Source organism: Mirounga angustirostris, unplaced genomic scaffold (genome assembly GCF_029215605.1).
Source record: "Mirounga angustirostris isolate CCGP_5_RB_7025 unplaced genomic scaffold, mMirAng1.0.hap1 SCAF_3, whole genome shotgun sequence".
Lineage (NCBI taxonomy): Eukaryota > Metazoa > Chordata > Mammalia > Carnivora > Phocidae > Mirounga > Mirounga angustirostris.
Genome location: NW_026991711.1, coordinates 14,718,762 through 14,735,037, shown reverse-complemented (window position 1 = coordinate 14,735,037; position 16,276 = coordinate 14,718,762). Strand labels below are relative to the sequence as shown.

Sequence of the window (16,276 nt, the reverse complement as noted above, 5' to 3'; positions counted from 1 at the left end):
GTTTTAAAAGATGAGTAGGCCTTTGATGAAAGAAAAGGGGGGCAAAGGAGGAAGGTTTCAGGCAGTGGGAACAGCATATGCTAAGGAATAAAAGTACTCTATAGAGGTCATGAAGGCTTAGCATGGAGCCAAACATGGAGGTATCCAGGCAACAGAAAATTATTCTGTATAGTAGTTTAGTGTTGCAGAACCAGCGGGTACAAATGAGAGGCTGAGGGAGAGTGATAAGGCAGAAAGAGGCTGGAGTATGAAAAGCCTTCTTTGCAATGCTACACTACTAGGATTTATGAGGGGGGTTATGGGGACCCTCTGAGGGATTTTAACCAGTGGAGTCACAAAGTCAGATTTTTATCATAAGGCATTCAACCCGAAAGCACTGTGAAGGACACTGATTCATCTATTTTGGGGGGTAAGGAGGACTGGGGGCACAGAAGGCCAAAGATCAGAGAGAAGGCCAGTTAGAAGTCTGATGTATAGAGGGAAAAAACAACTGAATTAAAGGAGTGGTGACTAGAATGGAGAAAAGATCTATTCCACACATATGTTTAGAGGGTGACAAGAGAATTTAGTGTGTAATGTGTAATACAGATCATTCATGTGATCACCTGACTTTTAAAATTTTTTTATCTGACTTTTTAAAGAAAATTCCACAAGCCCAAGGATAGCTAGAAAATGCCTTCTATTACTATTATGACTATTAATGAGATACTAAGTTATAAAACATTGTAAAGCTACATATAAGCTATATAGAAATACATAAAACATGAATATTACTACCTGCACGATACTTTTCCAGCACCCTAACTGACAGGACTTAACAGTAATACAGATCTTTATTCGAAGCACAATCAGGAGGACTGGCCAGAGCTAGGTCTGTGGTCAGAGCAGGGCCTCCAGGACCAGATCCTGAGTAGATAAAGTTGAAGCAGAAGCCACATCTGAGAGCATATAAAAGAACGAACTAAAAACGCTTAACCAGGGGTGCCTGAGTGGCTCAGTTGGTTGGACATTTGACTCTTGATTTCAGCTCAGGTCATGGTCTCAGGGACCTGGGATTGAGCCCCATGTGAGGCTCCCCGCTCAGCCCGGAGTCTGCTTGAGATTCTCTCCCTCTCCCCCTGCTTGCACATGCACGTGCTCTTTCTCAAATAAATAAATAAAATAAATCTTAAAAAAAACCCCAAAGAACTCTTAACCAAGAATCAGGTATAAATAAATTTTGGATGATCCAGGTAATAAAAGATTTTCATAAGAATCTGAAAACTACTTTAATTTCTTCAGGTGTCCAGAGTCCTTTATCTAGAGCATGCAGTTTAGTGTACAACCAGAGATATGGATTTGTAGATCTCAAATCTGATCAAATCTACTTCATCTAAACTAGCAATTCACAGGCCTCTCCCATCCTACTTCAAGGGCAGCATCATCATGCTAACTTCATTATAAATATGTGAGACAAAGCTTCCTAAGACCATGTGTTGCCAATGACTTTCAGACTGAGACACTGACCCCTTAGACGCCCCCTACCCCCACCGCCAGTCCCACCCTCACTCCGCCCCCAGCCCCCGACTGGCTGGGTACCCCCTTAGATACCCCTCTACCCCCAGCCCCACCTCCAGGCCAGGCTGGCTGGCCATATCCGGCTGTCACGATAGCCATGACCAGCCTCATCTACTGCCTCAGCCTGCCTTGCGTAGGTTACTATTTTTTATATGTTGCTGAAAATGGTTGGGAAGCCACCGGATAAAGCAAAACAAGATGCTTTTTCCAATTTTTAAAGAAGTTTTTGAGAGCACTATATTAAATATATTTCTTTCAGATTCATATCAAATTCTAAACTAAGGAGAAACAGGTCTACCCTATCTCCAGCCTCAAATTAACATGTGTAAGACTAGAGTCATTAAATATTTTTGAAAAAGTATATAAGCCTCCAAATTTTTATTCTACTCAAGTACAGAGTAAACTTACTTTTAACTTGGGTATCATCCAAAGCTTTGTATTCTGTACTTTTAATCGCTAGCTCCACACCATAGCCAGATAGGTACATTTTCTGTGAGACTGGTTTCTGTTCCAATACATTTAGATTTTAAAAAAGAGAAAATATTTAGTCATACATCTTTTAAATTCAGTATGTTTGTGTATTAGGACATTAGGGTAAATTTACTAAAATTTTTAAAAATATTTTATTTATTTGTCAGAGAGAGAAAGTGAGCACAAGCAGGGGGAGTGGCAGGTAGAGGGAGAAGCAGGCTCCCCACTGAGCAGGGAGCCCAATGCAGGACTCGATCCCAGGACCCTGAGATCATGACCTGAGCCGAAGGCAGATGCTTAACCGACTGAGCCACCCAGGCGCCCTTACTAATATTGACTTTTTAAAATCACTGTGGAATATTATTATTTGGGGTATATTTATATTCTTTCTAAATAGTATATCAAGGACCCAGAATTTGGTTGACCACCACTTCTTTACTTTCTAAAAGCGTTGTCATGGCTCTAATGTTTTAATTGCTCTTTTACAAAGAAAAAATACCTCATCTTTTTGTGTTATACTATGGTAACTTCCCCATTTCTCCTATGAATTAATTAACAGAGGCTCCAATACAATCAAGTTTCAATAAAACTGTACTCCTTTCAGTGAACTACACAGGATTTGCTAACCCAGCAAATGCTATTCATTTGCTAGTTATCTAGATATAGGACAACTAGAGTGTTGCCAAAAGCAATACTAAAGAGTAGAGGCAAAAGACACAAAAAAATGCAGTGTCTTGAACACCCTGATTAAATTTTTCCTCACATTTCTCAATGATTAAAATATACCAAATGCCACAAATCAATATCTACTCTCGCAACAAGGAGCAAAAGTTGTCTAAAATGGAGTTGTCTGAAGTACTGATGATCGGTATTTTAATACCTAATTTTCCCCTTTCTGTAAAGGGCAAATACAAAATGTACTTGTAGAGATTACCCCATCAAGGAAGAGAACTCACATTTTTTTCAAAAGGTAAGCAACCTGGATGAATATACATAACATTTTTAGAAGATGTCTAAAGTTCTTTCTAGCTTCCAGATGGAAATTCTTATCAATTTTGCTACAGTCATCATCATTTGGCACATTCTTTCACAGCTTAGGAAACTAGTTTAACCTAGTGCCCAGCAAACTCCCTAGAACATGCTATGCATCTCTCTTACTCAAGTTTGCAAGGGGGCAGTTTTGCAATCCTACACATGATAGAGGAAGAGGTGGAGATCGGAGGGAAGGAGAACCTCAATAGTTTTTTTTTATTTTATTCTCTTATTTCCTAACTCCTCCGCCCCCAACCTTAAAATTAAGTATATGACTAGAGTGACTATTCCTGGGCTGTTCTATTTCCAAATAAGATGATATAAGAATTAGTTTCAGATATGCAAAGAAATATTTAACACTGCTGCCCACATGAAAATGTATAATTTCTCAGGCACATGCTATACTGAAAGATAGCACAAGGGAACTGAGTTGCTTATAATTATGGTCATCTGAAAAAGTTGAAAATATTTTAAAGAATTTTCAATTTCATACAGCTCAATTTAAAAATGCATTTGACTCTCCACCAAAAAGACAATCAGCTGGTAGAGAAGCAACTGAAGCTCCAAGTCTACATATTTTGTTATAGTTCATAAAAGAAATGCAATTTCACATAACCAATTTCCATGATCAATTCTGAGATATTATTAGCTCCTCAGGAATAAAGATATATGTTTATTAAATTCATATTTACTGTCTCCATTTGAAAATGTATTAATATAAAATGTGAACTGTAGTCTAATAAGTTTGGATTTGCAAACCAAAAATGCTCATAGACTAAAGTGGTGAGAAGAATCTTTCTTCATTTTTCTATTTCTTCTCTCCCCATAAAAAGGCATCTGTTCCAAAGGCAGCATAAATATGTCCATTTTATTAGAATTACATGTTGACTAGATTTAAAATATAACTACTTTGAATGTACGATATATCATTCATTAAAATGAAGGCTCTGATTTGATGTGACAAAGTGCCCAGATAGTTGTCTAGTATGATTTCATAGTACATTTAATGGTCACATTCTCCAAAAAATAACCTGGGACACTGACTCTTGACCAATGAGCATAACCCCCTGCAGGGCACATTAGAATCACTTGGGGGACATTTTTTAAAAAGATAAACAATAATTTGATCTCCCATTTCCAGTCCTACTCTAATTGACATAAACACTGTATTAGTTTAAGGTGTATGACAATGATTTGATAGAGACAATATGAAATGATTACCACAGTAAGTTTAGTTAACATCCATACCTCAGTATTTTTTCTTGTGATAAGTACTTTTAAGTTCTATTCTCTTAGCAACTTTCAAATATGTAACATAGTATTATTAAGTATAGTCGCCCCAGAACTTATAACTGGAAGTCTGTACTTTCCAACCACCTTCACCCATCATCACCACCTCCCGTTTTCTAGAGTTTGGTTTTTTTTAGGTTCCACATGTAAGTGACATCATCACAGTATTTGTCTTTCTCTGTCTGATTTATTTCAATTAACATAATGCCATCAAAGGTCCATCCATATTGTCACAAATGGCAGGATCTCTTTCCTTTTAAGGATGGATATTATTCCACTGTATACATACACCACGTTTTCTTTATCCATTCATCCACTGCTGAACACAGGGGCTGTTCCCATGTCTTCATTATGGTAGGTAATGCTGCAACGAACATGGGACCACAGATATCTTTTCAAGTTAGTGTTTTGTTTCCTTTGGATATATACCCAGAAGCAGAAATATAGGATCATATGGTGGTTCTTTTTAAAAATTTTTGAGGAACCTCCATACTGCTTTCCATAGTGGCTGTACCAGTTTGCACTCTCATCAACAGTACAAAAATATTCCCTTTTCTCCACATCCTCTCACACTTGTCTTTTTGATAACAGCAATTCTAACAAGTGTGAGGTGGTATCTCATTGTAGTTTCTATTTACGTTTCCTGGTTAGTGATGCTGAATGCCTTTTCATGTACATGCTGGCCATTTGTATGTCTCCCTTGGAAGAATATCTATTCAGGTCCTTTGCCCATTTTTTTCATCAGACTTTTTTTTTTTTTTTTTTTTTTACAATTGAGTTGTATGAGGTCCTTATATAGTTCAGATATTAACCCCTTATCAGATATATGATTTACAAATATTTTCTCCCATTCCATACATTTTCGATTTTGTTCATGGTTTCCTTTGCTGTGCAGAGGCTTTTTAGTTTGATGTAGTCCTACTTTATTTTTTTCTTTTATTTTTGATTTTATTGCACTTTATTTTTGCTTTTGTTGCCTTTGCTTTTGGTGTCAAATCCAAAAAATCACTGCCAAGACCATTGTAAAGGGGCTTTTCCTTGGGTTTTCTTCTAGGAGTTTCATGGTTCCATATTTTATGTTTAAATCTTTAATCCAATTCAAGTTAATTTTTGTGACTGTTTTAAGATAGGGGGCTAGTTCCATTTTTTTGCATGTGGTTATCCAGTTTTTCCAGCACCATTTAAATGAACATGCTTGGCTCCCTTGTTGAATATTAGTTGACCATATATGCATGGGTTTATTTCTTGGCTCTCTGTTCACTGATCCATATATTTTTATGCCAATACCACACTGTTTTAATACTACAGCTTTGTAATATAGCTTGAAATCAGGAAGCATGATGCCTCTAGCTTTGTCCTTTGTCAAGATTGCTTTAGATTTTAAAGCTGTTGCAATTAAAATATATTTGTGTAGAACAGACATCTACATTATTGGAACAGAATAGAGTCTAAAAACAATGCCTATATGAAAACTTGGTATATGATGGCTTAGAATAAAGACTTAACTGTTCAATAAATTATGTGGGGACCAATAATTTTCCATATGGAAAAACTAGAATTGTATCTCTACCTTGCAGCATATTCACATACATTCCAGATGAATTAAAAACCAAAACTTAAAAAATAGCATTTTAATTCTCACAAGAAACTACAGATGTCCTTATGTCGTCGTGAAGCGAACCACTAAAGAAAAGTTGGATAAATTTGACGTCACAATTATTACGTGCACTGAACCAAAGATGTCATAAATAGTTTGTTTTAATACCAGAAGACCAGAAATACTATGGAAGATGTTTGCAAAGTATAGAAAAAAAGATTAGTATTCAAAACATATTTTTTAAAATCTGCAGATAAGAAAAAGAGAAACCCAAATAATCCAATATAAAAACATGGGTAGGCAATTAGCAAGTATATCTGTGATGCTTTATTATCTTAAACATTAATATACAAATCACTAATATTTCAAAATAAAACACTCTTTCCATGTTGGGAATATAGTGGTAAAATAAGCAAAGTGCAGGGCGCCTGGGTGGCTCAGTCGTTAAGTGTCTGCCTTTGGCTCAGGTCATGGTCCCAGGGTCCTGGGATCGAGCCCCGCATCGGGCTCCCTGCTCCGCTGGAAGCCTGCTTCTCCCTCTCTCACTCCCCCTGCTTGTGTTCCTGCTCTCACTATCTCTGTCAAATAAATAAATAAAATCTTTAAAAAAAAATAAGCAAAGTGCTTCTCTAATGGTCATTCTAGTACATTTGTGTGAGTGTGGTCGCATGGGGTGGGAGGAATGGTGTGGAGGTATGAAAGAAATAAAACTTGAGATACGGCAATGGGTCCTATACGGTCATTAAACCAGAATACTGTAACAAGAGTGTGACAGCAATGAGAGGTTGCAAGAGTGGGAACACACCATATTTGATCAGAAACTTCAATAAAACTGTAGTCAGCTACCTAAGAAATAGTTAACAGCATTCCTATACCATGCTTCACACTTTGAACTAATATATACTATGAGTCTATCAATTAAATTAGATTTCCTCATCATAATACATTTTCATTACAAATAATTGTATTTGTGGGGCACCTGGGCGGCTCAGTCAGTTAAGCGTCTGCCTTGGGCTCAGGTCATGATTCGGGGGTCCTGGGATGGAGCCCCGCATCAGGCTCTCTGCTCAGCAGGGAGCCTGCTTCTCACTTTCCTCCCTGCTCATGCTCTCTCTTGCTATCTCTGCCTTAAATAAAATCTTTAAAAAACTAATAATAATTGTATTTAAAGGGGGTGCCTGGATGGCTCAGTTGGTTAATCATCTGACTCTCCATTTCAGCTCAGGTCATGCTGAGCATGGAGTCTGCTTAAGATTCTCTCTCTCCCTCTGCCTTTACCCCTTTTTGCCCATGCTCACACTCTCTCCTTTCTCTCAAAAAAACAAAAAAAACCAAACTATATTTATGAATCCTAGCAAATATTATACACATATGGTTTTGTTTTTTATCCAAGTTTTAAATCTGTTTCAGATTTAAGAAGGAATCTGAAGAGAAAGGAGTATCAACAATATACAGAATCCCCATATATTTTTCCACATAAAATTCACATTTGATAGGTGTGTTAATTTAAAAAAATCTTTAATTGTTCAGTTGGAAATTATGTAAAACCTAGTAAGGAAATTATCAAACGTAATTTTTATAGACAAAATAATCTTGGATAAAACCATACCTGAATATAATGCCGAAGAACATACAGAATTTCCCCATTTTGAGCTTTATCAGACAATACTTTGTGAAATTTACTAAATGCTCTGGTACCAATTTCAGCATAGAGTATAGTCACTGGTAAGTTCTCTTTGTTTGTAGGAAATTTATGATCGTCTTTAAACAGATAAGGTCTGGGCCTAAAATGGAAACCAAACACAAACATACATTTATTTATTAAGATTTTAAGTAATCACTACACAAAATGTGGGCTCAACCTAAAATGGAAAGAAAACACAAACATTTATTTATAAAGATTTTAAGTAATCTCTACACAAAATGTGGGGCTCAAACTCACAACCCCAAGATCAAGAGTTGCATGCTCTACTGACTGAGCCAGATGGGCACTGCAAAACACAAACTTTTAAAAGAACTCGAAGAACATATTGAAAACATATCATGACCTTTTATAATTTCTACTTATCAAACAACTTACAGGAAAAAAATACAATATATACACACATATTAACCCATACACATACATACACACACATATGTATATACACACATACATACATATATATACATATACACACATACATATATTTTTTTATATATATGATCACAGAAAAAGAGTTTAAACTTCCTGTGGTGAATTTTCATCCTGTGTACAGGTTAACATAGTAATTTCTGTGGGAGAATTAAAAAATGTAAAGACAATATACCTACAAAATAACTTTCCTTACACACAAAACAATATAACATATGAGACAGAATGTAACATTGAAAATTTTATAGCTACATGTGAGTAAAAATCCACATTTAGTATATGAAATCTGAGGGAATCAATAGAAAATGACTTCTATTCCAGACAGAAATCTGGTTAACCCAAAATTGAATATTACAAATATTTTTTTTTATAAGGTAAACTTTCTTTTTTTTTATTATTTTTTAAAGATTTTATTTATTTATTTATTTATTTATTTTTTTTTTTTTTTTTTTTTAAGATTTTATTTATTTATTTGAGAGAGAGAATGAGAGACAGCACAAGAGGGAAGAGGGTCAGAGGGAGAAGCAGACCCCCCGCTGAGCAGGGAGCCCGATGCGGGACTCGATCCCGGGACTCCAGGATCATGACCTGAGCCGAAGGCAGTCGCTCAACCAACTGAGCCACCCAGGCGCCCAAGATTTTATTTATTTATTAGAGAGCGAGCGAGAGAGAAACAGCATGAGAGAGGAGAGGGTCAGAGGGAGAAGCAGGCTTCCTGCTTTAAATAACATATAATGGCAATATATTTTTCAATGAAAAATTTTTTTTCTTCTATTTGAAAGGTATAATTTTTCATAGCTCACATTTCCTGAAAATGGGTTCCAAATAATTAAAAAACAAAAGCACGCTATCATACAAAGGTTATCAGTACTTAATATGAACAACTCATTGGGGCGCCTGGGTGGCTCAGTTAGTTGGGCGACTGCCTTCGGCTCGGGTCATGATCCTGGAGTCCCGGGATCGAGTCCTGCATCGGGCTCCCTGCTCGGCGGGGAGTCTGCTTCTCCCTCTGACCCTCCTCCCTCTCATGCTCTGTCTCTCATTCTCTCTCTCTCTCAAATAAATAAATAAAATCTTTAAAAAAAAAATATGAACAACTCATGAAATCCTCAAGGATAATCAAAGAAACAGGGAAATCCTATGGTCTGGCCCTATCGTAAACTTTCATACCTTCTTATTTGCTAGGCACTGTGCTAGATTCTTTATACATATCAGTACAGTCTCTTTTCCCAACAATTCCTTTAGATAGTTACTATCATTTAAACTTTTAAGGTTCCTGAGGCTCAGACAAGTTAAATATCCAGGACAAGATCAAACAAAGCCAGGATTTCAACTCCTGTCTATGGAATCCTAAACCCACATCTTTTAACAATTTATACAGGTAGAAAGAAAAACGAGATAATGAAGTTAATTATAACAAAGGTGTTGAGAAATAAATTTTATTTAATGAATTCAGATATCTACAACCTTTTAGTCATTTACTGTCTTTAAATAACAAATATGAAAAAAAGGCGAGAGGGATAGGGACATGAATAACAACACTACAGCATACTCGTGAAAAGACTGTGGGGTTTGAAAGTAGGCAGAATTGGATTCAAGCTCTAGTTCAATTACTTACTAGCTATGTGACTCTGAGCCAGTGATTTGATCTCTCTTGGGCCTATTCCTTTTTCTGTTCAAGAGAAGGTATTCTCACTACCTGGTAGGAGTGTCCTAAAGATTTACCAAAATGACTTGCAAATCGTCTAGCAGAGCATAAAGCACATGCTTGATGCTCAAGAATCATTCTTCTCTCATTCTTGCAAACCTCCCCTTATTTTAACTATTGATCACGAGTACTGTCAAGGAAAAAAGGAATCAAATGTTGGATGGTATACCTCCATTAATGACCAAAGTAGGGAGGGTGCCTGGGTGGCTCAGTCAGTTAAGCGTCTGCCTTCGGCTCAGGTCATGATCCCGGAGTCCCAGGATCAAGTCCCACATCAGGCTCCTTGCTGGGGGTGGGGTAGGGGTCTGCTTCTCCCTCTGCCCCTCACTGCCCCCCCTTAAGTATTTTTTTTAAAAAATGATGAAAGTAGGGGGTATTTATCTATGTAATTATGACTATATATACCTTATTTCCAAAAGGATACACAAGAACTTGATAGCACTGGTTGACTCTGAGGTGAGGAGAAGTTCTAGAAGTCTGGAGTAAAAAAGAATCCTATAATTTGCTGTATGTATGCACTGTATTAATTTTTAATGTTTAAACTTAATGCATTGGGAACATGTCCTTTTGTTGTAAATTAACATAAAATTCATAAAAAAATTAAAGGGACAAATTCTACACTCAGATGAACATACTGAATTGTTAGGTCACTTTCTATTGAATCCCTCAGGTTTCATATACTAGATGTGTATAGGATTCTTTTTTACTTATTGACATAACCATAAAATTTTACAGCATGTTTATATTACAGTCTATCTTATGTTTATTATATTGTTTTGTGTATAAGTTACTTTGTAAGCATATTTTCTTTACATTTTTTAATTCTCCCACAGTAGTTAATTTAACCTGCAGAGTAAGGAAAAAAAATTCTCATCATCAAAATTTAAAATGAAATGGAATCTTTTTATCAAGAAGTAGGATTTTAAATATGAAAAATTTAAAAATAATATTCTATTACTTATTTGAGCTAAGTAGGAACTGATAAAATGGTTTGGTGATAACCATTGTTATTTTATAGAGAAAACATTTCTAGAATATTCATGATAGACTTTCTACAATAAACTATGGTAAATAACATAACTAATTTTTCAGTTTTCTGATATGGCTGGGAAATTGTACATTTATAAATTATATCTTCTAATACAGAAATTCAAATTTCTATTTTAATTACAGAACAAGGCTTACCAATGAAAATGTTAACTATTACATTTAAAAACTGGCCAAACTACTTTTTTTTTACATTTTATTTATTTGAGAGAGAGAGACACAGTGAGAGCAGGAACACAAGCAGGGGGAGAGAGGGAGAAGCAGGCTGAGCAGGGAGCCTGATGTGGGGCTCGATCACAGGACCCTGGGATCATGACCTCAGCTGAAGGCAGACGCTTAATGACTGAGCCACCCAGGCACCCTGGCTAAATTACTATTGTTCCTGGTTATTGACTTATTTTAAATCAAAATCACTCAAGTGCTCAATACTTCTTACTAACAGAATAATGAAAACTTCCACTAATTACTTGGCTTCAAATGTGTTTTATTTCTGGACGTTAACATGGAATACTGTGTTTATTTCAGGTTTATAAGATTACATGAGTTTAAGCACCTTTACAGTGATTTATGGTTTGGCTGTCATTGTAAGTATGCACACTCACCCACCTTACTTTAATAAATTTCTTTTGAAATTTTACACATTCATCCACTTTTTTTTTTTTTTAAGATTTTGAGAGAGAAGGAGTGTGAGCAGGGAGGGGGATGGCAGCAGTGGGAGAGGGAGAAGCAGACTCCTCACTGAGCAGGGAGCCTGATATGGGCTCAATCCCAGGACCCTGGGATCATGACCTGAGCCAAAGGCAGATGCTTAACTGACTGAGCCACCCAGGCGCCCCATCATCCACTTTCATTAACATTTAAAGTAAGATAGGATTTTAAAAATATTACTGTCAATGTTTGGATATTTGAAACATGAAACAAACAAGATTTTATCAGCCCCAAGAGTTGAGTTCACGATTAATCTCTTCTGCAACAGGTGAAGAGACAAGAATGTGCAAAACAAGAGAAATAGAATTAGTTGCCATTCTTCATAGGATCCTATTAATAAACACTAAAGAATGCTAAAAGCATACTTCATTTAAAAAGTAAAAAGGAATCGAACCAGATGAAATTATTAAAATCATTTCAGAGGCGCCTGGGTGGCTCAGTCGTTAAGCATCTGCCTTTGGCTCAGGTCATGATCCAGGGTCCTGGGATCGAGCCCCGCATCGGGCTCCCTGCTCCACGGGAAGCCTGCTTCTCCCTCTCCTGCTCCCCCTGCTTGTGTTCCCTCTCTCACTCGGTCTCTGTCAAATAAATAAAATCTTAAAAAAAAAAATCATTTCATTAATTTTAATTGATACCTTGGAACTCAAATGGCACTAAGTCAAATGGATTATTAAAATTACTGATTTTTATCAAATCAGTACTGTAGAAGTACATTTCAGAATTTATACAGGATATCTTACATTTTAATATTGTCTGAAAGAAGATGTTTTCAAATAATTTATTATTGTAATTGGGAAGGCTGCTAATGAAACAATGCTAGTGGATAAATCTTTAAGTGGAAAATAAAAGGAAAAATTACAAGAAAGGGGATAGATTTTCCAGAGACAAAGGTCTCCTGAGTGTAGACCCCCCCCAAATTCACGCATAAATATGCAGACTGGCACAACTTCATCTTGATGATGCAAACTTGTGTACTTCTGGGCTGGGAGCAGCCTTACGTGAGGCAGCATGAAGACAGAGACTGCAGCTACCAGGTGCGAGTTCAACAGTTTTGGAACTGGAGTGACATGTGCCACTTTCGGGGTTTCTGTCTGTATTTGGGGAAAGCAGGCACAGAATGTTTCCACTGGGGACAGGGCTTGCGTTTGGGGCCTGTTTACTGTCCCCAGGGAATTTCTCCAGTGACAGCAAAGATCAGGTAGGTATAAACTCTCCTGTACAGGTTTTAAGGGATAACAGACTGACATCCGACTACAGCCCATCTGTCTGACATAGGACATACTCCTCCCCCTGGGACTTATTCACAGTCGGCTGAATCTGGGACCCTGTGGGCATGGTTGAGGCTAATCCTGCAGATGGAGCTCTTCCTGCTGCTTGGAGTCCTGTTGAGAGTAGCCTTCATTAAAGGCTTTCTGAGACAGCAGAATGGCTGATGAGGAGCACCGTCACAGAAATGCTGAGTTTGGTCAAGAATTTGTCAGGCCCAAGGATGGACTATTGGGAGAGGCCTTCTGCCAGAGCCATTGACTGTTTTGCTGGAGACATCAAGACTATGATAGGCCATTTCTCAGGGTTTGCAGCAAGAGACTTTGAGGGGTATGTTAAGGTCTCCCTCTGGCACAAACAGCAGGTTGCTTACTGCTTGTTATAAGTCCTAGGTTCCCCAAGCTCCATGTCCCTCAGCTGTGATGCAATCCCAACTGCTCGTGTAGTGTTCTTGTGGGCCCACTTTCATGCCTGGGGAATGTATAGCCATAGGAACTAGTGCCAGCAGGCTAACGCTCATGCTGCTCGTGGCCACGAAGAGTACCGTTCTTTGCTTCTGACCCCAGAGCCTCCTGTCTTGGGCCAGAATCCATGAAACAGTCAAAGGCAAGCTTATTAGCTTGTAGGCAGGACAAAATCAATTCCCCAGCCTGAGAGAAGCTATATATAGCATTTAGGTTAACACATTTTTTTTTTCTTTTTGGGAACTTTAGGCACATAATCCTTGGTTTTATAACCTATGGATATTTGTCCATAGTGGTTGTTTTTTTTTCTTTTGTAAGCAAATAACTTATGTATTTGCATATATATTTACAGTAATATTTTAATTTTTTCCCTCTACAGATGTTCCTCATTCCTAAATTTTCTTCAGTTTTATTTTCTTTCATGTTTTTCAGGTTAGATTTTGTTTTTTTCTTTAAAGAAATTACTGATTAGAACAACAGAAAAGAACAAGTCTATTACCTTTTACATTCATATTATTTTCTTTTCCCTTTGGTTGAGCTGAACACTTGGTTTATTTTTTCCTTTTTTTAAATCATAACACATTTAGGGCATCAAAGCTGTCTTTCTTTTCTATGTGGTATTTTCACCATTCCAATTTCCAAAAAAATATTCCTCAATAGTTTTATTTCCTTGTTGGGGGCGGGGGAGCAAGTAATACTAATTTAGGATGGCGATGACTGCTGTCACTTTCTCCCAAATACATAATACATATGTATTTACATATATAATATCTGTCAAGTTTTAGGGCAGATCCAGAGCACAGATCTTTAAACAGGAGGTAGGGAAGAGACAAATGATTCTACCTTTTTTTGGCTAGAAAGTTCTTGTGTTTGAAGTAGTAAGGGATTAGGTTTTAAGTGGTAAGCAGCTTGACTTCAGACTAAAAGAATGGGCCTAACGCTGTGTACGTTTACAGAAATAACTCAGACTGGCAGATGGGCGGCTGCAATTTATGTCCACAGTGTACAGCCCCAAAGAGTGTGCCTTTACTCTGCCAGTTGGTGGTCTTCCAAGTGGCCGACCAGACGGGCAGGCCACTGGCAACAGTCCGAGAGTCAGCATAAATGTACCAACTTTCACCAAGGGGTCAGAGACTAGTCAGGAATAGGAGCACTGCCTTGAATTTTGTCTGCTGACTGCAGTGACCACATCTGCTTTTGGTGTTACATAGCTGTCGTCGACTGAACAGTAACAGGACCCTGAAGATACCACCAGCTTTAACTTAGCTGAACATAACAGTAACGCAGCCCAGGCATTAAGGGAAACCACTGTGGACTGAGGGCCCCACTGAGCCAGAACTTTACCTGAGGTAGTGGAATAGGGCACAGGGTTTGTCCCAAAGGGTTGCTACCACTTTTCCATGTAAATCGAAGATCATGATAAGGCAAAACAACTATGCACTTGAATATACCATTTTCAATCGACCAGGGACTTGTTGGGTCCCTCTATCTCGTTAGTCACTGAATCCTATTTGACCTATGCCAAAATGTAAAACATCAGATGTTAGAGTCACAAGGCTTCCCTGGGTCAGGCCGTCAGTTTCAGTATGAGCTTAAGAGCCCCCTAGGAGCTGCTTTTTTAAAAAGGAGTGTACTTGATGTCCGAGTCACGCAGGTGGCGCTGTTGTACTCGAAACTGCCTGTGGGTAGTCCAGCCGCCACTCAGACTGTAACTAAAGTTGGGATGGGATTCTGGCTCAACTTTCTCCTCCTGAGATTCTATGCTGTTCACCTGGGAACAGATGGTACATGTGTGGCAGTCTCCCCTGAGACTTCATTAGCATTCAGAGCATTCACAGTATAAACAGAAACAGTATCAGTGCCAAACATGATTCAGTCATGGAAGCCAAAATAATAAAACTTCATCGAATTGGTCTAGAGATCATTTTAAACCCTTGCCCATCATGAACACCTTCCAAACCCCATCAGTTGAGTTTGGGTGCCTTTTCCTGTAGGAACATATATCAAGGAGCTGTGACAGGGTTATCAGAAAACTGCTCCCACCCAGCCAGGAGCAGAGAGTACAAAATGGCAGGGGGAGAGAGAGGAGGGCAGTAGGGAAAAGTTTTAAGTGTTGAGTTTTTGTCTTCCTCCAACCATGTGGCCCTTGTTCTTCCTCTTCTGGAAAGCCATGTGTCCGTCAACATCTCACCCTTGTTTCTAAAACTGTCAAGAACTGTTAAAGATCTAAGGTTTGACTTTACCCTACTTACAAAACATTAAGTTAGGTTTTTATCATTTCCTGGTGGTGGGGGTGGGATGGGCAAAATATGGACCTAAATGGATACTACACAAATAGTGGGTGTACGTTGTAGCTGAGGGACACTATACTTGGGGAACCACTGTTTTATAGCAAGCAGTAAACAAGCCTGCTCTTCTTTCCATAGGGAAAAATCACCTCATTCCTCCAGGTTGCCTGATACAAACACAACCCTGAGAAATGTCTCAGGTAAAGAGCAGTCAGGGTCTTCCACTTTCTACTCATCAGACCAAGAACATGCAAGGCTCACAGGGTCCATTGCAGATGGCCTCTCCCAAAAGCTTGATGTTAACCTCTTTTTAATCTTAATTTTATATTTAATACCTAAATATTTAATATTTAAGAAAATTATAAAGCCAGACATCAAAAATTAATTTTAAAAGTCACCAAAATTGTTTTAAAAATGCACTAGGAAAAGAAAAAAAATGCACAAGGGCTGACAATTTCACAGTCTATTAACGCTATAAAGGGGAAAAAAAAGCTATAAAGGAATTGAAGATCTTGCCATTTGTGACAACATGGATGGATCTAGGGGGTGTTGTGTTAAGTGAAATAAGAGAAAGACAAATATATGATTTCACTTATATGTGAAATCGAAAAAGCAAAATAAATGAATAAATTAAAACAACCAGAAACTGATAAATACAGATAACAAACTGGTGGCTCCCAGAGAAGGGAAGGGGATGGGCAAAATAGGTGAAGG

At 37.8% G+C, this 16,276-nt stretch overlaps 1 protein-coding gene across 4 annotated transcripts in view; it reads right to left on the bottom strand.

Moving 5' to 3' along the window:
• Positions 1 to 16,276, bottom strand: part of UGGT2 (UDP-glucose glycoprotein glucosyltransferase 2) — a 178,558-nt gene that overhangs the window by 134,160 nt on the left and 28,122 nt on the right. For all 4 annotated transcript variants that reach the window (XM_045869607.1, XM_064585944.1, XM_064585946.1 and 1 more), the window contains 2 exons: positions 7,557 to 7,731; positions 1,966 to 2,062 (listed from right to left, as the gene is read on the bottom strand). In XM_045869607.1, coding sequence (XP_045725563.1) covers positions 1,966 to 2,062; positions 7,557 to 7,731 — 272 coding nt within the window. The remainder of the gene's footprint in view (positions 1 to 1,965; positions 2,063 to 7,556; positions 7,732 to 16,276) is intronic.